We start from the raw sequence: 23,662 nt of genomic DNA, 5'->3' as shown, positions 1-23,662 counted from the left end.
AAACTATCTTCCTGCCATGCTTTTTATTCTAGCATTTACATTGTTCTTTAATGCCCAAAGGCAAATAGCCTTTTGTTTTGGTGACTTTAGAAGGTCCTTGGGATGAAAACCTCTACACTAGTTAGAAAGACAAGAAAAGATCTCACGTTAATGCCAAACAGAAAGAGCATTTGATGACATAGGTAACAACCTGAGATATTGCTGGTTCTCACTCTTTGCTCCTTTCATCATGTTGGAGTAGAAGGTATGTCATGATAATGAGTCTTTGAAGATTCAGGTAGAAGAGGAAGGACATTCTGGAAAATACATATTTCAGTAGAAAGTGGGTTATGATATTTGCTATGAATTCTGATCTGCTTTAGAAGCTGAAGAGAGTTACCTTCTCTTTAAATGTGAAGAAACAATCTATTTAGTTCCTAAGAGTAAATATTTATTAAGTCTAAACTGAGATATTAATCTGTCATCCTGGAAAAGACAACATATACTGACCCAAACCTCAATCTTACAAACGGTATCTTCTTCCTTCTTGTTTTTCCATTCATCAGCATGCTCTTTCATTTTTCTGCAGGAAATCTTTATTTCACCAATGCTTTTAGGTCTGAAACACTGATAGAAGTTCTAAGGATCAATACCACCCATCGCCGTGTTCTCCTTAAAACCACAGTGGATATGCCCAGGGATATTGTTGTAGACCCCAAGAACAGATACCTCTTCTGGTCTGACTATGGACAAAACCCAAAGATTGAACGTTCTTTTCTTGACTGTACCAATCGAACTGTGCTTGTATCAAACATCGTTGCCACACCACGGGGCTTGGCATTGGACCTTAGCAATGGCTACGTTTATTGGGTTGATGATGCTTTAGATTTAATTGCAAGGGTCAGCATTGATGGAGGGGAATCTGAAGTAATTCGTTTTGGCAGTCGTTACCCAGCTCCTTATGCCATCACTATATTTGGAAATTCTATCATATGGGTAGACAGGAATTTAAAAAAAATCTTCCAAGCTAGCAAGGAGCCATATAAAGCAGATCCACCAACAGTTATAAGGGACAATATCGACTGGCTAAGAGATGTGACCATCTTTGATCAGAATGTTCAGCCCCGGTCACCAGCAGAGGTCGACAACAACCCTTGCTTGGAAGATAATGGAGGATGCTCCCATTTCTGCTTTGCTCTGCCTAAATTGCACACCCCAAAATGTGGCTGTGCCTTTGGGACCCTGCAAGGTGATGGCAAGAGCTGTGCCATTTCATCAGAAAATTTCCTCATCTTTGCCTTGGATGATTCCTTGAGGAGCTTACACTTTGACCCTGAGGACTATAGTCAACCTTTCACAGCAATAAGTGTGGAAAGAATTGCTGTGGCCCTAGACTATGACAGCATAGATAACAGAATCTACTTCACACAAATTTTACAATCTGGAAAAGGCCAGGTTTCCTATGTCAACCTGAATTCAAGGAGCAGTTCTCCCACCGTTGTTGTTTCGGGTAAGTGCACTCTAAGTGTAGCTTATCTTGGAAGGAGACACAATGGGGTCAACACACATGGATAACCCAGGGGTTCTAAAATGCATATTGAGGCTCTAACTTCTTTTTGTGTTTTTGTTGGTGTATGTCCAGGCATAGGGAATCCTGAGGGCATTGCCTTTGACTGGATCAATAGAAGAATTTATTACAGTGACTACACCAACCAGACAATTAAGTCCATTGCCACGGATGGGTCTAAGCACACTGTGATAGCCCGAGTTACAAAGCCAAGAGCAATTGTGTTAGATCCTTGCCAAGGGTATGCCATGGTCTGCTTATTTCTGGAGGGAGTGGGGTCTGAAATTATTTTATGCTCATAGAGAGCCAGTGTTTTGTGGGCTTGTAACACTGTAGCTACAGGTTCAAGGGTGAAAGAGCATGAATGACTCTACCTGGGAAGGAACTCCGAGTGATGCTAGGAAAATTGGCAGCATACTAGGGAATTAATGCTCTGACTCAGTAAATCCACATTGGGCAAGTTGTATGGATGGGAATGGAGTAGGGTTTCATTTTGCCATATTGGTGTCAATTTACAGTTAAAGAATGCTGCCATCTTTCTTAAGTAAAAAGAGTGAGGTTCTTTGTGATGAATTATGACTCCTTTTGGATCACTAGGTACATGTATTGGACTGACTGGAGTACTAATGCCCAAATTGAGAGAGCCACACTGGGAGGAAACTTCCGGGAATCCATCGTGAACAGTGACCTGGTCTGGCCCAATGGGCTCACTCTGGACTATGAAGAAGGCTTTCTCTACTGGGCAGATGCTAATCTGTATGTGTCTTTGGTTATTCCTGCGGGTGTTGATGAGAAGATTTCTTCCTCCCTCTTCAAAAAAAGAGGGATATGCATAATGTGATGAAATATTGGTGAATACACCTGTGAAAATTGATCTATATCATGAGATTGAATAATTGTGAACTGAAGGCATCTAAGGATGCATTACTAGACAAGTTAATTTCAGCTATAATTACAAATGTTGTCATTCAATTTATAATTTACAGGCCCCATGTAACTACCATAAAATATGAATGACTTTTAAATGCACACTGATAGTAAGTTTTCTCTGGGCTTTAGCATTCAGTATCTTGTAAAAACATTTTCCTTCAGTCTTTGTCTTTTCATTGTCTTCTCAAAATAGTTCTTTCTTCTGTGCCAGCTTCTCAATTTCATAGTGTTTTGCTTATAAACTTCTGTCAGCTCTAATTTTATATGTAACTCTCCAGGTACTCCTGAAATTACTCACATTCCAATCATCCTAAAGATTGAAGAGATGAGATGATTTTATTTATTATGGCTGGTGTCTACATGGTGGGAATCTTAACTTTTCTTGATTATTTTCTTATGATTTTGGTCTTGTGACACTGAGCACCTAACAACTTCATCTTTATTTTCTCACTTGAAACAAAGCAGTGATATTTTGTGTCTAAATTTGGATCATTCTAGGTAAATACCTCAAAGTAAATGACAAATGGAAAAAGTCATTAAGGGAATGGGAAGGGAAAAGTTATTCACATTAAAAATATATATATTTATTTATTTGGCTGCATCGGGTCTTAGTTGCAGCATGCGGGAATCTTTAGTTGCAGCATGCAGAATCTTTTAGTTGCAGCATGTGGGATCTAGTTCCTTGACCAGGGATTGAACCCGGGCCCCCTGCATTAGGAGTGCAGAGCCTTAGCCACTGGACCACCAGGGAAGTTCCATGTAATTCACATTTTATTGAGTGACTATTTTGTGCTAAACACCAAGTTCCATGCAATACATGTATTATTTCATAATGCCCTCCCGTTTTCAAATGTCAGTCCGGTTCCCTTTGTAGGATTACTTGTGGGTTATATTAATATGTGGAAATCAATGATTTATATAGGCCATTGTTTGATAAGCAGATGAAGTTCTCCTATTACCAGAAGAAACATTTCTTGCTGCCATATGCTGCACTTGAAAAGAAAGTCGAGGGCTTGTGTAAAGCCATGGTTGGGCTCAGGCATTGGGTACCAGTTGAGGAACTTATTCTTTCTGGATTCCAGCTTTTTTTTTTTTTTTTTTTTTTCCATCTTCGTTTTAGGCAGAAGATTGAGCGCATCACTCTAGAGGGCCTGGAGCGGGAGGTCATTGTCAGCAGAGCCAATAATCCTTTTGGTTTGGCTGTCTATGGCCAGTATGTTTACTGGACTGACTGGTTCAATAAAAAAATTTACCGAGCAAACAAATATGATGGGTCAAGTCAGACTGCAATGACCACGACTCTTCCCTTCCTGCCTAAGGGTATTCGTGCTGTCGTGAAGGACCAACAGCAGTGTCACAATCCTTGCGATCAGTTTAATGGGGGCTGCAGCCATATTTGTGCACCAGGTAAGGCACTGGCCATGAAGATAGACTCATGGAGAGTAATAATAATGATGACCACTAGTAAGGAAGGCTGAGGGAATATTCAGCTCTAATAGGAGAAAAAATTCTCTTTGTTTCCAGAGTAACTTATAAAATAGATTTCAGGGTTTGTATGTTGAGAAGACTTTGAAAGGTTTCTTTTGTATTCCATATGGACCCTTCTTACAAAGACATTTTTAATTCAAGCTTGATGGAGGTAGAAAGAAACATGCAGGTTTGGCTGCTGCATCTCGTGTCTTGAATAGAAATTTCATCAGTGAGCTAACATTCCTTATAAAAGGATTGAATTCTTTCACTTAGGAGGTACTGTTTATAGTGGATATTTTAGAGTGTGATGTGTGCTTCAGAAGTGTGTTTTATAGAGAACAACAAATTCATAGGAAGACGTGCCTTTTGAGACTGTTGCTTTGCAGATTTTGCTGAGAAGGTAGAATCATTGCTAACGTTTCAGTGAAGACAAGAGATAGTGGTTTAAAGATTAAGGTGAAGTAGCCACATTTATTAGAAATTGGTGGTGGTTCTTATTGATGGAAAAATGATTCAGAGTAGAGTTTCCATGGCTTGTCTTATAGTGTGTTTAATATAGAAGCTGTTGCCAATGCCCTTCTGGAGGAGAAAATATGAATGTTTGCTACACAAATCTTTAGCTTTTCCTGGGCCTACCTTTCTTCAGGTCCAAATGGCCCTGAGTGCCAGTGTCCACACGAGGGCCACTGGTACCTGGCCAACAACAATAAGTACTGCATCCGGGATAATGGTACAAGGTGCCATAGTTCCAAGTTCACCTGCCTCAGTGGGCACTGCATCCCAGAGCAGTGGAAATGTAATGACATCGATGACTGTGGTGACAGCAGTGACGAGCTGGAAACTCTCTGTGGTGAGTTGGACTCTTGGAACTTTTGTTAAGAACTCACAATGTACCAAGCGTTTGGTCCTTTTAGAAGTGAAAAACATTTACTCTGAGAATCTAGACTGCACTTTGCTTAAATCACACATAAGCTGATATATGTGCTGTGAAGTAGTGTATGATGCTTTATTAGGAAGCACCTCTATAGTGGTGCTGGATGCCATTTACAGTCTGTAGAGCCCTGGGAAAGTTACTTAACCTCTCTGAGCCTCAATCACATTAAAGCATTGTGGGGCTTCCCTGGTGGCGCAGTGGTTGAGAGTCCGCCTGCCGATGCAGGGGACGCGGGTTCGTGCCCCGGTCCAGGAAGATCCCACGTGCCGCGGAGCGGCTGGGCCCGTGAGCTATGGCCGCTGAGCCTGCGCATCCAGAGCCTGTGCTCCGCAACGGGAGAGGTCACAGCAGGGAGAGGCCCGCGTACCGCAAAAAAAAAAAAAAAAAAAAAAAAAAAAGCATTGTGTTTGAAAACTTAACGGGATTAAGTTTTATGTGATTGAGATAAACTTATACATTGAGATGGTAGAGAAATGGAGTGACTTTGCCATTTGCTTAAAATACTTCATTTGCTAAAAGAAGCATACAAAATATTTGCTTAATCTAGCTACTTTAAAATGTTATCTCACTTTGCATGCAGTGCGTTTTGCAGCTTTTGCCTTGGAAGGTAAACCCAAAGTGTCTTATTTTATTTGCTTGTATCTTTTTAGAAAATGGGATGATGCTTTAATCCAGAAGCTTCTTCAATGTTTTTTTTCCCCTCCTCTTAGCGTATCACACCTGCCCTTTGACAAGCTTCACCTGTGCCAATGGGCGATGTGTCCAATATCGTTATCGTTGTGATCACTACAATGACTGTGGTGACAACAGTGATGAGGCAGGGTGCCTGTTCAGGGCTTGTAACGAAACCACGGAATTTACTTGCAATAATGGAAAGTGCATCCCGCTTCACTTAGTCTGCGATGGGATGGACCACTGCCATGATCACAATGCTTCAGATGAGAAAAATTGCTGTAAGTTCATCTTCAGTACTTGTGCTTTGGAGTCTTGAAGTCTTAGAGCTTGGGAGATGAAATTTTTATATAAAGACAATGCATTTTCTGAGGAAAAAACCCATAGTATTCATCTGAAACATACATTTCATTTTAATACAGGCTACTAAGTGATTTTTTAAAACAATTCTACCTAGTATTTGAATTATTCACCTATATTTATGGATCCGTACAACCATTGACTATTTAACGTTCAATATTTTCTCCTTGGTTTATACATCTGACTGTTTTAAAGCTTTACCAGTGGTTACTGACAAAAATGATTGATTAATGTGTTGTGTTTAATGTTTGTTGTGCAAAAAGGTATGTAGTACAGTGTTGACTGAAATGATTTGTCTCTTTAGTTTTTCTGGTAAATTGCTTTTTAGTGAATTGATTTTCCAAAATTTCTGGGATTTGCACTTTAGAATCTTGAGAAAACAAAAGGGCGGAGCGTGAGCACAAATGTATTTTTAGTTTGGATATATCTACATGCTCCATTGCTTTTGTAGGCACTTAACCACAATATTTATTTGGGTGTGCTTTTTTTTTTTTATCAACAAGTGGCCAATCTGTTTCATGTATCTCCCTAAACTTTTTTTTTGTTGTTGTTGTTGTTGTACGCGGCCCTCTCACTGCTGTGGCCTCTCCCGTTGTGGAGCACAGGCTCCGGACGTGCAAGCTCAGCGGCCATGGCTCACGGGCCCAGCCGCTCCACGGCATGTGGGATCCTCCCGGACCGGGGCACGAACCCGTGTCCCCTGCATCGGCAGGCGGACTCTCAACCACTGCGCCACCAGGGAAGCCCCCAAACTTTTTTTTGAGTATTTTAATGCAACTCCCAGACATACATATCACTGATAAAGACCTTTTGAAAAACAACCACTATGCCAATATTATGCCCAACAAAATCCACAATACTTATTTGATATCCTCTAGTACTCAGTCCAAATTCAAATTTTATCACTTGTCCCCAAAATGTCAACAGTTGCTCTGTTCAAATTATGATTCAGGAAAGGTCTACACATTGATTTAGGCTGGAATTGAGGCCTAGAGTTTTGATTACATTAGACTCAATTCTTTGGGCAAGAACACTCCATAGGTGGAGCTATTTCTTGTCGTATCACATAATGAAGCACATAATGCTTGATTGTTCCACTTTAAGTGAGGATGAAATTAATTAGTGAATTTAGAAGTCAGCCTGAATCTTCCCTTAGGAAGTTCCCTTCAACCTTTCACCCAGTGGTTTTAGCATCCGTGGATGGTTGTTCCATAAATTCATTATTACTTTAAGGGTTACAAAATAGGCATTTTAAAATTTTATTGTTCCTTGCTCATTTATTAGCTGATGTTCCATAAAGAAGAAATTTCCCTTATTAACTATTTTGTTACCCTGAAATAAAATTCTGCAGGGTAAATGTCTGATTCTTTCCCTTTGTCATTTTTGAGAGTAATGAGTTGGTGACCAATGAGCACTAAGTTTTTGCTTTGTTTTGTTTTTATTATTGTGTTAAACTCATGGATTTTTACGTTTTTGAGTTTTAATGCAGTGAAGTAAGTTACTGGTTTCGGTGCTTAATTGTTCTATCTTTGGCCATCAGGAACCCTGGTAAAGTTGGGTTCTCTGTTATTTTGACTTGACCCCATTCAGTCTTCCATAGCTCAGACTTGTACATTTCCTCTCTCAGACCTAGAATTGGCCTCATTCCTTTTGTGGTATTTAAAAATTACCACAGTGTTGCATTACCCATTCCTATTTGGCTTTTATTGCTTCTAGGCCTTTTTATTGGACAGAGCTAGGAAATACGATTCTTAAGGGGAAAAAAAATGATATTGGTATTTTCCATTTTAATTTGGGATAACAGGTTTTTTACCTTTTGGTTTTTATAATCATGTCTCTTTTACTTAAAAATCTTGGTTTGTAATAAGTGACATTAACATAGTCACTTACTTGCTTTATTCTATAATAATTTCAACATGCCTATAATAATTTCAAAGTAACCACACAAATATAATTAAAGATTTTAGGTCCTTCTTGTTCTTAGATTATTTCCCACTAGGAATATGCAGTCATTTGTTACTGTTTCCAAATTTTAGGAATTGCTTTTCTTTATCTATTTTTATTTCATTATGTTTATACAAAATAATGTGCATGGTTTCATAGTCAAAATTATATGACAAGGTACATTCACAGAAGTCCTTCATCCTTGTCCTCTCCACCCTGCTCCCTCCATACTATTCTCAATCTGTTCATAGGGGTTACAATTTTCATTAGTTTTATCTTTTCATCGTTGTTGTTGTTTTTAGTGTAAGCATTTCTTTCTTGCTAGACATACACACTGCCATCATTTTTCTTACACAAAAGATAGCCTAGTGTTCTGCTTTCTTACTGTTGATATATCCTGGAGATCATACCATCATTCCTTATCAATATACAGAGATCTTCTTCATTCCTTTTTACAGCTACATATTACTCCATTGTGTGGATATGCCATCATTTTATTTAACCAAGAGTGAGGAGTCATGCTGATGCTATTAAATAATGAAACAGACAATTAAAACTATAAAGCAGCCTCCCCTCTCCTCCATGGCCTCCGGTATCAGCTGGAAATATCTCTTTTTACTGTAGAATGTATGGCATCCCATAAGTGTCATGGATCATGCCTCTGTGATAGCTTTGAACATCCTTCCCTTCTGGTGGTTTGATTCTGCAATAGATCTGTTAGCGTGGACGTGTATGATGTATATGTGGTGGGTAAGTTCCAAATGTTTATCTGGTTGTCTTTTTCAAGCTGATCGCACGTGCCAGCCTGGATACGTAAAATGTATGAATTCAACTGTTTGTATTCCTCATCTTTTCTTGTGTGATGGAGACAACGACTGTGGAGATATGAGTGATGAAAACCCCATTTTCTGTGGTAAGATAAAACTGCTTTTCCTTCTGTGGTTCCAGGGATGCATGTCTTGAGCTAATGCAAAGATACATCGCCTGGGTGTTTGGGCTAATTTCAATTTGTCATCTCAAATTGACCTTGTAAGTAGATTCCATAGGCAGTTACTTTAGGATGTAATTGTAGGGGCATAAGAAGCCCCTTCTCTCTGTTCCCTGGCTGGATGCCTGACTCCAGATATTTCTTCCAGAGACCAGCTCTAATGCCTAACTTTCTACAATTAAAGACCTTTTGTCTTCAGCAACTCCAGGCAGAATTTGCACATTGAGCCCTTGTATTTGCTCTCAATACATTTGTAGTAGCCATTAGTAACTGAAAGAATTTTTCTCTCTTTTTCATATGTTTGACTTTCAGAAACCTTAATTTCATATTTAGCCATTTGGTTTAATCAAATAATTTCCTGTATCTATTAAACTAAAAGGCCTTTCTTAAGCACGATGATTTTGAGACTATTGGTGTAAACAGATGCATCTTTTAAGGACTTAGTGATTGTCACCAGGCCAGGTTACAGTCCAAGAGCAGGAGTCAGTTGTAAAAACAGCAGCAAGAGGTAGCAGAAAATCTAGAAAACACATTAGACCAGAACTACCTCAGGTTATGCGAGAAAAGAATCAATGTTCACGTGTAGGCAGAGTCATTTACTCAAAGGAATTATAAGGATGATTAACAGCAGAACTTTGCTAACTCTCTAGAATCATGGTCTAAGATGGCTAAAAGATTGTGTGTAGGGTGAACTCAGATTTGGTTATATTGTTGTTTTTGCTTTTCAATAGCATTTATTTTATTTTATGTTATGGCAGAAAACATAGAACCAAGTTTTCTTTTATCTATAATTTGTGATTTCATGTGTCAAAAAATAGTCTTTTGGTATTTCTAACAAATGCAATTCATTTTTGAACTTCTGGAACTTAGAAAAAAATTCTGGGAAACTGGAGTGGTATTGCTCTCCCATACTCTTCTCTCCCAATGGAAAACTTATACAAAAACTCATTTCCCAGGCCTCAGCCTTCCTTTCTTGGCAACTCGTATCCAGATCAGAGATACAGGCAGTTTATTAGGAACAAGCTTGTGTGTTGCTCATGGGTTTTATCTTCTTTCCCTCCTGCAGTCTCTAAGTCGTGTAAGAGCGATGAGTTCCACTGCACGTCTGGATCCTGTATTCCTAGCTTTTGGTTTTGTGATCACGAAAGAGATTGTTCTGACGGCTCTGATGAACCTGACACTTGTGGTAAGAGAGTAAGCAAGCATGAAAAGCATTGTAATGCAGCTGGAGACCCTCTTCCGACTACTTCAAATATAGACTATGATTCTGGCTGCGGAATGTTTGCACTCCTTGCTGAAACCACTCAGCAGACATTCATTAAAAACCTGTTCATGCAGCGCACTGGGTGGGTTGCTGATCAGGATATGGAGGTTGCTGATCGATGCAGATGAGAAGAGAGTATGTTGGTGATGCACCTGGTACCTGCCTGGCTTGTAGAACTCAATTAATTGTAATTGACTCTGAATTGGAATTTCTGAATTTGGCTGAGTTCTGACCCATAAGACTGTGGGAGGATCCAAGAGTGATTGAAATCATCATATATAGGTGGAGGGGGCATATGAGGGGCACATATTTCTTCCTGTTCTGTGTGCCAGCTGAGGAGGTAGGGTCCCATGGCCATCTGAGCTTCCTGAGATGTTCCAAGGACCTTCTAGTTATATTCTTAGAGGCAGTTGTGTGTTGCTTCTGTTTGAAGGCTACTATTTACCTTTGCAAGTCCTAATCTATATCCACGCACAATTTTTTTACATAATTTTTAAAATATAAAGGTAAAATCTAATACATTGCTTTTTTGTCTGTCAATATTGCTGTATAGGGGTCAACAAACTATGGCCATGGGCTAGCTGCTTGTCTTTATAAATAAAGTTTCATTAGAATGCAGCCACATCCTGGCTATGGCTGCTTTTTTGCTACAATGGCAGTGTCAAGTAGGCGTGACAGAGAACATATGGCCTGTAAGCCTAAAATATATACTGTCTGGTTAAGAGAGAGTTTGCTGACCCCTGTTACAAAGTCTTCAGACTTCTGTTTAATGGCTGTGTGATATTCCATTGAGTGGTTATATGATCATTGAATTAACTGCCTCTATTTTAAGCATTTAGATTGCTTTATTTTTTTCCTGTATTATAAATATCACTACAGTAAGTACCATCACATATAAAGCTTTTTTTTTGGAGTGGCATTTTCTTTTTTCTTTTTATAAATTTATTTATTTATTTTTGGCTGCGTTGGGTCTTCGTTGCTGTGCACAGGCTTTCTCTAGTTGCAGTGCATGGGCTTCTCACAGTGGTGGCTTCTCTTGTTGCAGAGCACGGGCTCTAGGGCACGCGGGCTTCACTAGTTGTGGCACACAGGCTCAGTAGTTGTGGCGCACGGGCTTAGTTGTTCCACGGCAATGTGGGATCTTCCCGGACCAGGGCTCGAACTTGTGCCCCGTGCATTGGCAGGCGGATTCCCAACCACTGCACCACCAGGGAAGTCCCTGGAGGGGTATTTTCTTAAGACCATTAGCCTAGTTTTGCAGCTGAATTCAGACTATTTTCTATTCCTATTTTCCCTCAGGTTCAAATTCTGTGGCTAATAGAAAGTGGTATTAGAAGCTCTTTGCCAATTTCTTTTTCCCCAACAATGAGAGTTTTGAGAAAACAAAGGGCACATAGAGTTTTGAGGATCTGTAAAGGAAATAATTAATAACTGTTAGGTGGGTAGAATAGTCTTAGAGATTGGTTTAAATATATGAACTATTGGTTCAAATATATGAAGAATAAATATAGTTTCCAGACTTCTCCATGGGAACCAAAGTCATAGTAATAGCAATTAGTACCAACTGTCTGACATATTTAAATAGAAGTAAACACACAATCTAATATGAATGCATTCTCACAATATGCAGAGATATTTTTTTTCTAGTTTTATTGAGATATAATTGACATACAGCACTGTGTAAGTTTAAGGTATAGAGCATGATTTACATATCATGAAATGATTACCACAATAAGTTTGGTGAACATCCAATACACAGATATTATTTTAAAGAAATAATAAGATGTATATAAAAGAGTAAAATCCCCATTCCTTCACCTTCCTACAGTCCCCTCCCTCCCCAGACATAATCAGTATTAAGTGTGAATTCTTCTTATCTTTATCTATATATCCTGACATGTAGTTTTTAAAACACAAATGGGATCTTACTACATATATTTTTTCTGCAATTTCCCCCCCCACCCTTTTTTTTTTAGCCTAACAATATCTTGTCAGTTAGAAAATGCAGCTCTATCTCATTCCTTTGCACTGCTGAATATTGCTGTAAAGTATGGGTGTTCCATGTGTTTTTATCCCTTTCCCAGCTGATGGATATTTAGGTTGTTTCCATTTTTTCCACTATAAGACATAATGCTAGCATGAACATCCTGCATATGTGGGAAGATTCTTATAGGCTAGATCTCTAGGAGTAGTGTTCCTGTGTCAAAGGGGATATGTTTCTTTCAAAGACTGTATTGATATGTACTCTTTTCTTACCAGCTTATGAAAGGTCATGTTTCTCCTTACTGTTATTATTGTGCTGTATTTTTAGTGGTTAAAATTAAATTTTCTTTAGCCCTAGGCTAATTTTGAGGGGTCTCTGGGTTTATTGGCATATGACAACTTGATTCGTTGACATGTGGGATATGATTAAAGAACTCTAATTGGTGTTCTAGAAAGCCCATGCTGTAGTAGGCTTCTCTCAAGATTCCTGGACTGCAAACCACTCTTCTCACCAAGAGTGCTTTTTATATTTTTTCAGAGTTTTCTGAGCCAACATGCTTCAGTGATGAATTCAAGTGTGACAATAACAGGTGCATCCAAGTAGAGTGGGTCTGTGATGGTGATAATGACTGTGGGGACATGAGTGACGAGGATGAAAGACACCACTGTGGTAAGTGCAAACAATCAATTCCTCTGCATTGTCACATTCTAGGGAAACTCAGTAGATTTATTTTTCTGTCTTTGAAGTATATGGTTGTCAGAGAGGTTCCTCTTTGTTCAGTGCACACAGGTAGAATGTTACCTTTATTTTTACGCTCAAGAATGTTTGATATCATCCACTTAAATGCTTTAAAATGATGAAAAATAATTTTAATGTTTACTTTTTTTCTCTTGCATTTACGTAATGGAAATAATGTCCTACATTTCTAGAGCAGATAAAGAGAACTCGTTGGCCACTCTTAATAGCAGTTTTAATAGTGTTGCAATTAACTGTGCCTCCAGTTTTATCCATTACCCTAGAGCTGTTAGGGGGTGGGGGGGTCATTCCTTTTAAGTGAATTATGGAACAAACTATGGAACACCATCTCCCATTACCAACAGAGCATAGAACTCTTAGCTAAGGTGTCTTGATAGAGTGTCTTTCCATGGTAGAATAATAAAAACAATGACTCCATGATGTTTGCATTTGATTGTTACCTCATATGTCCATGACTTTGGTGGTGGTCCATGGTTCTACATATATTCTATGAAATGGGTAGTTGGCAGCTCCACAAACATGGGCTGTAGCATATACTTTTCTCCCATATCTCCTCACCAAGACTCCCTTCCTCTTGTCTCCTCTTTACCCTCAGTGAGATTGGATAAAATGCCCATATTTTATTCTGCAGGCTTTCATGATTACATGTTAGCATCTTAGCTCTTTCCTAACAGTGTCTTGGTTTCTGACAACTCTTATTGACATACACAGCTCCTATATACCTAGGAAAGAAGCCCTAGCTTCTTGGAAAATTCTATGACTTTGAGCTATCTAGTCAACCATTGTGAGCTTCAGTTTTCTCATCTGTAGAACTGGCATAAAAATGCCTATCTCACATTGTGTTTGAGTGATTATACTTTGTAAACTAAAAAATGTTACCAAATGTAAGGGATTTTTGGTATCCAATTAATAAAATGTGAGTAGTTTTGATAGGCCTAAGGGAAAAATGTGACCTTACATTAATTTTATGGAAAACTAAATGAGGTGTTTTATTATCTTTACTTTTTACTTCTGAAAAAAGTCAAAGATCCAAAGCAATTAAAATGAAAATTTGGGAGGGTAGTTTGTCTACCTATTTCCCCTTCATTTCCTTTCATCCCTCAGACTATTATGTAATGTAAAGCAAGATAAATAATGCTTCAGAATGAATTTGACTTCTAGAATGAGCTCTCATGTGATGTCTGATTCTCATGTGCTTTGGTTTCAGAGAGTCACAGCTGCTCAAGTTCTGAGTTTCTCTGTGTAAGTAGCGTGTCTCCATCCAGGAGGTGCATCCCTCAATCTTGGGTTTGTGATGGCGATGCGGATTGCTCTGATGCCTATGATGAGCACCAGAACTGCACCAGGAGATCCTGCTCTGAAACTGAGTTCACCTGTAGTAATGGACTGTGTATCCCCGACTGGTTCAGGTGAATTGGGGATTAAACAATCTACCAACAAACTTCCATGAGGCAGGACTGGGGCCTGGAGTCCATGGTACTTTTAGTGGTCTATGAAAATGTTTGGATTTCTTTTAAAATTAAAAGAAAAAAAAAGAGAAATTTTAGGTCAAAGAAAGTATTTTAATACCAAATAATATTAATATATTAATATATATTAATTATATTATATATAATATATATTAATTATTAATAATATATATTAATTATATATAATATATATAGTTATATATAATAATATATATTAATTATATATATTAATATATCTGGCTTTATACCAATGTGGTCCTTAATTATAAATGTTTTTTATGGTGGTAAAAGTCACATAATATAAAACATACTATTTTAACCATATTTAAGTGTACAGTTCAGTGGCACTAAGTATATTCACATTGCTGTGCAACTCTTAACCCATCATCCATCTCTGGAATTTTTCACCTTCTTAAACCGAAACTCTGTACTCTTTAAACACTAACTCCCCATTTGCCCTCCCCACTCCCCTTAACCCCCAGCCCCTGGCATCTACCAATGTACTTTCTGACTCTATAAATTTGACTATGGAGGAAGGGGCCCATGAAGGCAGAAGTGCCTAGGGTCCATGAAGGTCATAATGTGACCTTGCACAGAGGGCCAGAGAGATGAATGAAGTGGGCTTGCTAGAAGAAAGTTCTTTCTTGGGGTAGCTGAGGCTCTTGGTTTTCCACTTGCAGTAGAGGCATAGGTACAAGAAATACTCCATTCTCTTCTCTCTGCTGTAAGAAGAATAATGGTGTGAGCATGATGATAAATGGGTCTGGGCGCTGCGGCTCAGGGTCAACCAGACAACAGTGAGGGGCAGGTGAGGTGGACCTTGGGCAAGTGCTCCAGCTAAGAGACGCAGACACTAGTCAGCGTCATTTGTTTGGAGGGAAGTTGGGAATCTGGATTTTCACCTGAAATATTCTGATTTTAAATGCTGGAAACGTATTTAAAAAACCCTCTCAAGAGTGGTACTGGGTTTCACGACACAGGTGTGACCGGCGCAACGACTGTGGTGACTACAGTGATGAGAGGGACTGCGTGTACCCTGCCTGTGACAAGGTCCATTTTACCTGTCAGAATGGGCTCTGCATTTATAAGGCCTTCGTCTGTGATGGGGAAAATGACTGTGGAGATGACTCAGATGAGCTGGAGCACCTGTGTCACACCCCGGAGACCACGTGTCCCCCTCATCAGTTCAGGTGTGACAATGGGAACTGCATCGAGATGGTGAAAGTCTGCAACCACCTAGATGACTGTTTAGACAACAGTGATGAGAAAGGATGTGGTGAGTATAACAGAAGATCAGGGGAAAGGAAACCAGGGGGACTGAATGTGGATTTTCAACCCTTCGTGACTTAGCAGGACTTGTCAGTTGGTTCTCTAAGTAGAACATTGCCAGAAAATTACTATTGCTTGTCTAGCAAAAAGCAAGGATTTCTTAGTATATAAGGTCAGTCACAAACATTTTTTGGACTAATTCATGAGTTAGGCAGTCATTACATAGAACAGGAGATGAACAAATTCAGGCCATCGGTATCTAACAGCAGAGAGTGTTGATTCTCTTTGGCCTCTTGCAATGACTTGTTGCCTTCACTGCCTCTCTGCTAGGATTCCTTAGCCTGTTTTTTTTTTTTTAATAAATTTATTTATTTTATTTATTTTTATTTTTGGCTGTATTGGGTCTTCATTGCTGCGCGCAGGCTTTCTCTAGTTGCGGCGAGCGGGGGCTACTCTTCGTTGCGGTGTGCAGGCTTCTCATTGCTATGGCTTCTCTTGTTGCGGAGCACCGGCTCTGGGCATGCGGGCTTCAGTAGTTGTGGCTCGCGGGCTCTAGAGCGCAGGCTCAGTAGTTGCGGCACATGGGCTTAGTTGCTCCGCGGCATGTGGGATCTTCCTGGACCAGGGCTCGAACCCGTGTCTTCTGCATTGGCAGGTGGATTCTTAACCACTGTGCCACCAGGGAAGTCCCCTTAGCCTGTTCTTAATTTTCATCCTCAGGTGACTAAAGGGGAGAGTTTAACTGGCAGCCCCTCCCCCCACCCCCACCGAACTCCCACAAGTAAACCAACCTAGAATTTATAAAATACAGAATCTTAAGGAAATGTTCTCCCTGCTGTGTAGTTAGTTTTTGAATGAGAATGGCCATGTGTCACAGGACCAGCCAGAGGTACCCTCCTGGGGTGCTGGGTGGCTCATCCCCTTTGTGAGACTCAGTCAAGTGAGTGCTTCTCTTTCCATCTCCACATTCAGGGACGTCACACTGGGAGCCTGAAATTGGCCATGGTGTGAGTCATGGCACCACTGAAATGGAAGAGGCTACAAATTAGAGTTCCCCCCTCCCCGAATCCCACCCCACACCCCAGACCTGTTTTACCAGCACACCACTGTGTGGGCCCTTCTGCTCTTCTTTCTCCTCTCTCCTGCTATTTTACTTCTAAATTTATCGATTAAAAGAAGATTGGCAGGTATAGGATTAGAAGTCAAACTTGTTGGTTGTATTAGTTGTTAAAACCACTGGTGAAGGATCAAGTTGGGAGGAAGTTGAGTAAGAGTGACTTTTGAATAATGTAGGGCCTTTAGAAATCCCTTCTTATCTGTCTTCTTTTAGCATGATTCATTAAGAATTGGGTCTGTCCAAACAAAGCAAAACAAAACGAAACAAAAAGGATTGGGTCTGTCCAGTGGAAAGGTTGACTTTGGACCATTATGGTGGATCCATTGCTGTCAACTTAGGTTCTCTGATAACTGTCTTTTACCTACAGGTGTTAATGAATGCAATGACCCTTCACTCAGTGGCTGCGACCACAATTGCACAGACACTTTAACCAGTTTCTATTGTTCTTGTAACCCTGGTTACAAGCTGTTGTCTGACAAGCGGACTTGTGTTGATATTGATGAATGCAAGGAGACGCCCTTTGTCTGTAGCCAGAAGTGTGAGAACGTACTGGGCTCTTACATCTGCAAGTGTGCCCCAGGCTACATCCGTGAACCAGATGGAAAGACGTGCCGGCAGAACAGCAACATCGAGCCCGATCTCATTTTTAGCAACCGTTACTATTTGAGAAATCTAACTATCGATGGCCATTTATACTCCCTCATCTTGCAAGGACTGGGTAATGCTGTGGCAGTGGATTTTGACCGAGTAGAAAAGAGATTGTACTGGCTTGATATAGAGAATAAAGTCATTGAGAGAATGTTTCTGAATAAGACAAACAGGGAGACAGTCCTAAAGTACAATCTACCAGGTACAGAAAGTCTGGCTGTCGACTGGGTTACCAGGTAAGAAAAAGCTGAGGAGCTTTTTAAGAGTTAAAAGAGTTTTTGTTTTTAAAGAAGTATCCAAACCATGTTTCCATCCTAACAGAGAACTGATCTTTTCCAACTTGGGTTAATAGGTGGATACATTTTAATGCTTCTGCATGTTTTTGTTTTTTCTGCTATGTACCTAATAATCAAATGGGATACCACAGAACCTAAAATCTAGTGATTTTAAGAATTTATGATATCAATTTCATGGGGAGGGGCATCACAAAGGAGGAAAGAGCTCCGTTATTACTGGCCATTCAGTTAACTGGAGGTGACGTGAAGGGATGATGCATGCATTTGTTGGTGCATTCAGTCATTTAAAGCTGTTGCCTAAGTGCCTCCTGCATGCAGTACTATGCTAGGAACTGGGGTCTAGAGGTCAAGAAGACAGACACAGCCCCTGTTTCCTGGCGTTCACAGGCTGCTTGCAATGCTATTTATTCTCAGCCTGGGCTGGTCGTAAAATAGAGAATGGCTGACTTGAAACTCTGAGCGTCTTTAAGGGAGACGGTGATACTTTAATTCAACTCCACCAGCTCAACCACACTTCTTCACATCTCTATTGAATATCGAATCTATCAGATATTTGGCTTTGTGGTTGACATGAAGCTGGAGGCACTTAGCCTGCAAATATTATTGCTTCAGTCACCCCAGACCTACAGAGGACTCTTCCACATCTTCTCTGTTTGACCATCTTAAGGGTAAAGATCCTAAGATGGGGGATGGAGAATTGGCCCCCTAGTTCTACCTGAATAGTAACTGGCCTGCCATACGTGCTCAAGAACTGCCTACAGAAAAATGAATAAAATATTGATCATGTGAATACAAGTATTTTATATATAGTGGCTCTTTTGGGTGTCAAAAAGCATAGTGATGAATGATTTGCAGGAACAGAACTAATTGTGGTACTGTTCCTATCTCACCCTTTGCTGCAATGCAAGGAAAGGTAATATTTTAGCCTTGATATTGTCATTCAGCCCTCTCTCCCCAAAACTGGTAGAATGATATTTTCTCCTTGATTTCAGCTACTTTCCTCTCACTCTAGGCATGTTCTTGACCAGGGGAAAGAATTAGGTACATGTGTGGTACTGAGGAAAATGGAGCAAAAAAGTCTAGGGTGAGGGTAGGATAAAATGTCTCATGACCGAAGCATTTTCTCAAATGTTCAAGAAGGAGCACAGCCAGGCTAAACATTCCTTAAAACACAAGGCAGGATAGAACCCAGTCACATTTAAGTTTGTAGGGGACAGTTCTAAGATACTAATTACATTGAAATTTGAAACAATTTCCCCAATATCAATAAAGATGTTCATAGCGAACTCAAGGATGTTTGGTTTTCAAAGTGCCATTATGCACAGTGGAAAATTGTGCCGGTTCTCAGTCCTCTTAATTTTTCTTGGAGTGGGCATGGAGTGTCTTCACCATATTCTGTTCACTGGGTCAGTGTTTTGACTGTGGAATAAAGAGAAATTAATGAGTTGGCAGTAAGCTTCACAATGTGGAGTGCCCTGTGGTGTAGCCAGTCTTGAATTCCTGCTCTAGCTCTTACTAATCAGCAACCTCTGGGCCTCAGCAGCCTCATCAAGAAAACAGGAATAAGATCTTAAATAATATAATATTTTAAAAAGTCCTTAGCCCAGGGCTTGGCATTTAATAGATGGCTGCTATTATTATTGCTATTATTACCCTCTACAATGTTGGAATCTAATATTGTGGCCATCTCATACATCAGGATTTACCCAACTGAATTAAATAGCAAGGCTTGTGCATTTATGCATACTCATTCCCTCATCCCCAAGCCTAAAAAGATGCTACTGTCCTAACAGTTAAATATTCTGACACCTTGCATGGTTGGATCAGGCTTACCTCTGGCAAGGAGACATTGGGGTCTTTTGGAAGAGAAATCGTTTCAGTAGGAATTGACTATCAGATCTCAAATGACACTCATTCTAGGAGTTTTGAACCCTTTGGAAGGTTATGGATACTTTAAGACTCTGGTGAAACCCACAGACCCCTTGCTGGATAAAAGCACTTAACAAATTTATGCTTATACAATTTTGCATCAGTTTTAGAAGGTACACCCCCCGCCCCCAGAGCCTAGGCTACCCTGGTGTCAGATTAAGGACCCCAGATTAAGAACCCTGCCTTATAGAAAATAAATGGATTTTATTGAATAGCAGTGTATTCAGAACTGAAATATCCTTGAGGTAAGAGATTCTAATAAGTTTCTAAAGCTTTCTGAGTTTAAGTAAAACTTGGCACAGGGTAAGAAACTCATTTTGCCAGCCTACTGGGACAGGGCCAGGGAGGGGGTCAGGTTTTTCTTTATCTGAAGGATGCCATGATTCAGAGTTCCCTTGTGCAGTCTCAATGATAACACTTAGACAAGTTTGTTTCCTCGACTCCACCATTTAAACTGTAGTTCATGATACTCATTGATCACTCTCACTTCTGCTTCCCTGCTTCTCTAAAGCCTGGAACATTGCTTGGGGAAGATGCCTTTTGCTGCATGAAGCAAGTAAAGGTAGAATCCTTGTGTGAAGTGTGGCCCCAGAATTTCCTATTGTAAGGTGACATCACCTTACAATAGGAAGAGTAGCACACATTCTTGCATCTTTTGTTGTCTCACTGCAGGAAGGTCAACTGTGTTTCCCCTTGTCCTTGTTTGCCTGGGGGAAAAGTGCTTGGATAGGAAATTGTGTGGCTAAATGTGCCTTGTTTCACAAGTAAAATGGCTATAACTCCTGGTTCTCCATTTCTCCATTTTCAGAAAGCTGTATTGGGTGGATTCCCACCTGAATTGCCTCTCTGTCTCTGACCTCAATGGTCGATACCGCCGCAAGCTGGCCGAGCACTGTGTGGATGCCAACAACACCTTCTGCATTGAAAATCCCAGAGGAATTGCCCTTCACCCTCGATATGGGTATTGTCTCCCTGTAACCTTGGGCTCTTCTTTCATGCCCTTCTTCCACCTCTGTTACCAGAAAGGCTGTTCACGTAGTGATATCAAGGCCAGTGTCTTGTTGGAGTTTGTCTTCTGCTTTTCCTACCTGGTAAATGGCTTAGTATAATGGGTAGAAGCATGGCTTGTTCGAAGGCTATTCATCGGCGATTCTATTTTCTTTGCCATGACACACCATTTCACTTTCACAGTCACATATGTTGGCTGCATGCAAGTAATTTATGGTTTAAAAAAACAACAACCCACCTTTACTGGACTTTCCATGTCAAATCCACTGAAATCCCCAGTTAATCATGTTCATTCCTGAGCATTTCCTGTGCATCATGCCCTGTTAGATTATTTTCTGTTAGTTCTCTTTCCTTTGTGAAAGGCTCTGTAGGATGTAAACTCCATTTCTCTAATTGGAGAAAGCTTATGTCTTTGCCACTGAGTTCTTTTGGCTTCAGGGACTGACCCTTTGTGTTTGCTCCAACAGGCATGTCTATTGGGGAGACTGGGCTGACCGAGCATACATTGGGAGAGTAGGCATGGACGGAACCCATAAGTCTGTGATTATTTCTACCAAGATCAAGTGGCCCAATGGCCTCACCATTGATTATACCAATGATCTACTCTACTGGACAGATGCCCACCTGGGTTACATTGAGTACGTACTTAGAAAAGAATAAAGCAAACTGGGTGACTGCTGATTCCAAACACCAGTGCTTGTGTTGCCAGTGTATTTTTCCCAGGCAGCTTCTAACTGGCCTGTTTGTTGGAAGTCACTTCTAACTAAAGTGCCTATAGGCAATTCACCAAGCTCTGTGGTATGGTGCAAGAGAAAGAGCATGAACTTTGAAGTCATACAGATCAGGATTTTGTCCTGGTGCTTTTACTTATACTCCTAAAAAAGCAGCTGGTAATCTCTCCCCTATGGTAGTCAGCTTAGTGCTCAACTCATCTTAAGTCCCTTGCCCTACCCTCCCAAATATATGATTAATAGACTTGGAAAAATTATACTGTTCAATGAAAAATACTCCTTGTAAAAAAGCTAATACAAATTATTAGCCAAGCAGTACATGTTTATTTCGGGACATTGCTAATTATGGCCTAGTTGGACTATGGTAATGTCTTCTGGGTATTTATGAACTAGTACCCAGATACACAGCCTGTTGCATGCAAAAGCAGGGAATTGTCGTTAATTCACTAGAGCTATTTTAAAGGTTTAAAAAATCCTGTCATTCTATTAAATTTATTTTGAAAAAAATTACACTTGACAAAAAATACTCATAAAAGTATCTGAGCTCTTTATATCGAGATCATGCAAGAACTGAAGGGAAGGCCTCAAGACTGCTTTCTGGTTTATGACCTTTTTAAAGAAACAGATAATGACTAAGTTCTGGTCATCTATCTGCAGTCTTATTAACGAGGTCAAGAAGATATTCAGGTTTTCCTATGCCTTCTTTAAGTTTCCATAAATTATGATACCTTGGAAAAAATTTCTAACATCACACGGCTAATGTTATCAACTTCTTTAGTTGCTAGCTCATTCCACCTCTTGTGAGTTTTATGGTCTGCTCCCAGTTTTTTAAATATTAAAATATCAGTATTCTGACATAGGTTCAGAGGAATGAATGAGACCTAGATTCACTAATAATGTCTGGGTCATGATTAATAATACATGTGCTACCAGTGTGTACAGAGCTAACCCTGCTGGCCTCTAGGTTAACTCAGCTAGTCTATACCACTCAGGTTATACTGAGAATCAAGCTGTCTCCGAAAACTGCTTCTCCCCTTGTCTTCCTGAGGAGACAGAAGTCCAGCTTTAGATTGCTTTCCTCTGATTTCTTCTGATGGCTTAGGAAACAGTGTTCATCCCAGGATATCGAAAGAATGCTTCATGGAGAACATCAACATAAGAGGTTATAAACCTTCAAGAGCTGAACCAGCTGCATCAGCAGGAAACCAGCTGTGGTTAGGAATTAGTGATCTTTAAACTCCTCTGGTTATTCCGATTATTTTTTTGTTTTGATTTTTTTTAACGTCTTTATTAGAGTATAATTGCTTTACAATGGTGTGTTAGTTTCTGCTTTATAACAAAGTGAATCACTTATACGTATACATATGTCCCCATATCTCTTCCCTTTTGCGTCTCCCTCCCTCTCCCTTCCCTATCCCACCCCTCTAGGTGGTCACAAAGCACCAAGCTGATCTCCCTGTGCTATGTGACTGCTTCCCACTAGCTATCTATTTTACGTTTGGTAGTGTATATATGTCCATGCCACTCTCTTACTTTGTCCCACCTTACCCTTCCCCTTCCCCATATCCTCAAGTCCATTCTGTAGTAGGTCTGCGTCTTTATTCCTCTCTTGCCCCTAGGTTCTTCATGACCATTTTTTTTTTTTTAGATTCCATATATATGTGTTAGCATACAGTATTTGTTTCTCTCTTTCTGACTTACTTCACTCTGTATGACAGACTCTAGGTCCATCCACCTCACTACAAATAACTCAATTTCGTTTCTTTTTGGCTCAGTAATATTCCATTGTATATATGTGCCACATCTTCTTTATCCATTCGTCTATTGATGGACACTTAGGTTGCTTCCATGTCCTGGCTATTGTAAATAGAGCTGCAATGAACATTGTGGTACATGACTCTTTTTGAATTATGATTTTCTCAGAGTATAGGCCCAGTAGAGGGATTGCTGGGTCATATGGTAGTTCTCTTTTTAGCTTTTTAAGGAACCTCCATACTGTTCTCCATAGTGGCCGTATCAATTTACATTCCCACCAACAGTTCAAGAGGGTTCCCTTTTCTCCACACCCTCTCCAGCATTTATTGTTTATAGATTTTTTGATGATGGCCACTCTGACAGGTGTGAGATGATATCTCATTGTAGTTTTGATTTGCATTTCTCTAATGATTAATGATGTTGAACATTCTTTCATGTGTTTGTTGCTAATCTGTATATCTTCTTTGGAGAAATGTCTATTTAGGTCTTCTGCCCATTTTTGGATTGGGTTGTTTGTTTTTTTGATATTGAGCTGCATGAGCTGCTTGTAAATTTTGGAGATTAATCCTTTGTCAGTTACTTCATTTGCAAA

At 39.9% G+C, this 23,662-nt stretch overlaps 1 protein-coding gene across 1 annotated transcript in view; it reads left to right on the top strand.

Annotated features, from left to right (window-relative positions):
- The window catches only part of LRP2 (LDL receptor related protein 2), a gene marked incomplete at both ends in the record, with an annotated part of 195,384 nt that overhangs the window by 128,114 nt on the left and 43,608 nt on the right, over window positions 1-23,662 (top strand). Inside the window, 14 exons of the mRNA XM_079709604.1 lie at window positions 569-1,489; window positions 1,622-1,787; window positions 2,144-2,302; window positions 3,597-3,883; window positions 4,593-4,796; window positions 5,591-5,833; window positions 8,644-8,769; window positions 9,911-10,030; window positions 12,630-12,761; window positions 14,056-14,257; window positions 15,298-15,593; window positions 17,071-17,587; window positions 20,385-20,537; window positions 21,052-21,222. Of these exons, the coding sequence (XP_079565730.1) occupies window positions 569-1,489; window positions 1,622-1,787; window positions 2,144-2,302; window positions 3,597-3,883; window positions 4,593-4,796; window positions 5,591-5,833; window positions 8,644-8,769; window positions 9,911-10,030; window positions 12,630-12,761; window positions 14,056-14,257; window positions 15,298-15,593; window positions 17,071-17,587; window positions 20,385-20,537; window positions 21,052-21,222 (3,697 nt within the window). The remainder of the gene's footprint in view (window positions 1-568; window positions 1,490-1,621; window positions 1,788-2,143; window positions 2,303-3,596; window positions 3,884-4,592; window positions 4,797-5,590; window positions 5,834-8,643; window positions 8,770-9,910; window positions 10,031-12,629; window positions 12,762-14,055; window positions 14,258-15,297; window positions 15,594-17,070; window positions 17,588-20,384; window positions 20,538-21,051; window positions 21,223-23,662) is intronic.

The sequence above is a fragment of the Hyperoodon ampullatus genome (assembly GCF_949752795.1).
Source record: "Hyperoodon ampullatus genome assembly, chromosome: 8".
In the NCBI taxonomy this organism is placed as follows: Eukaryota; Metazoa; Chordata; class Mammalia; order Artiodactyla; family Ziphiidae; genus Hyperoodon; species Hyperoodon ampullatus.
The sequence above is the reverse complement of the archived record's forward strand: the minus strand, read 5'-3'. Positions and strand labels throughout refer to the sequence as shown.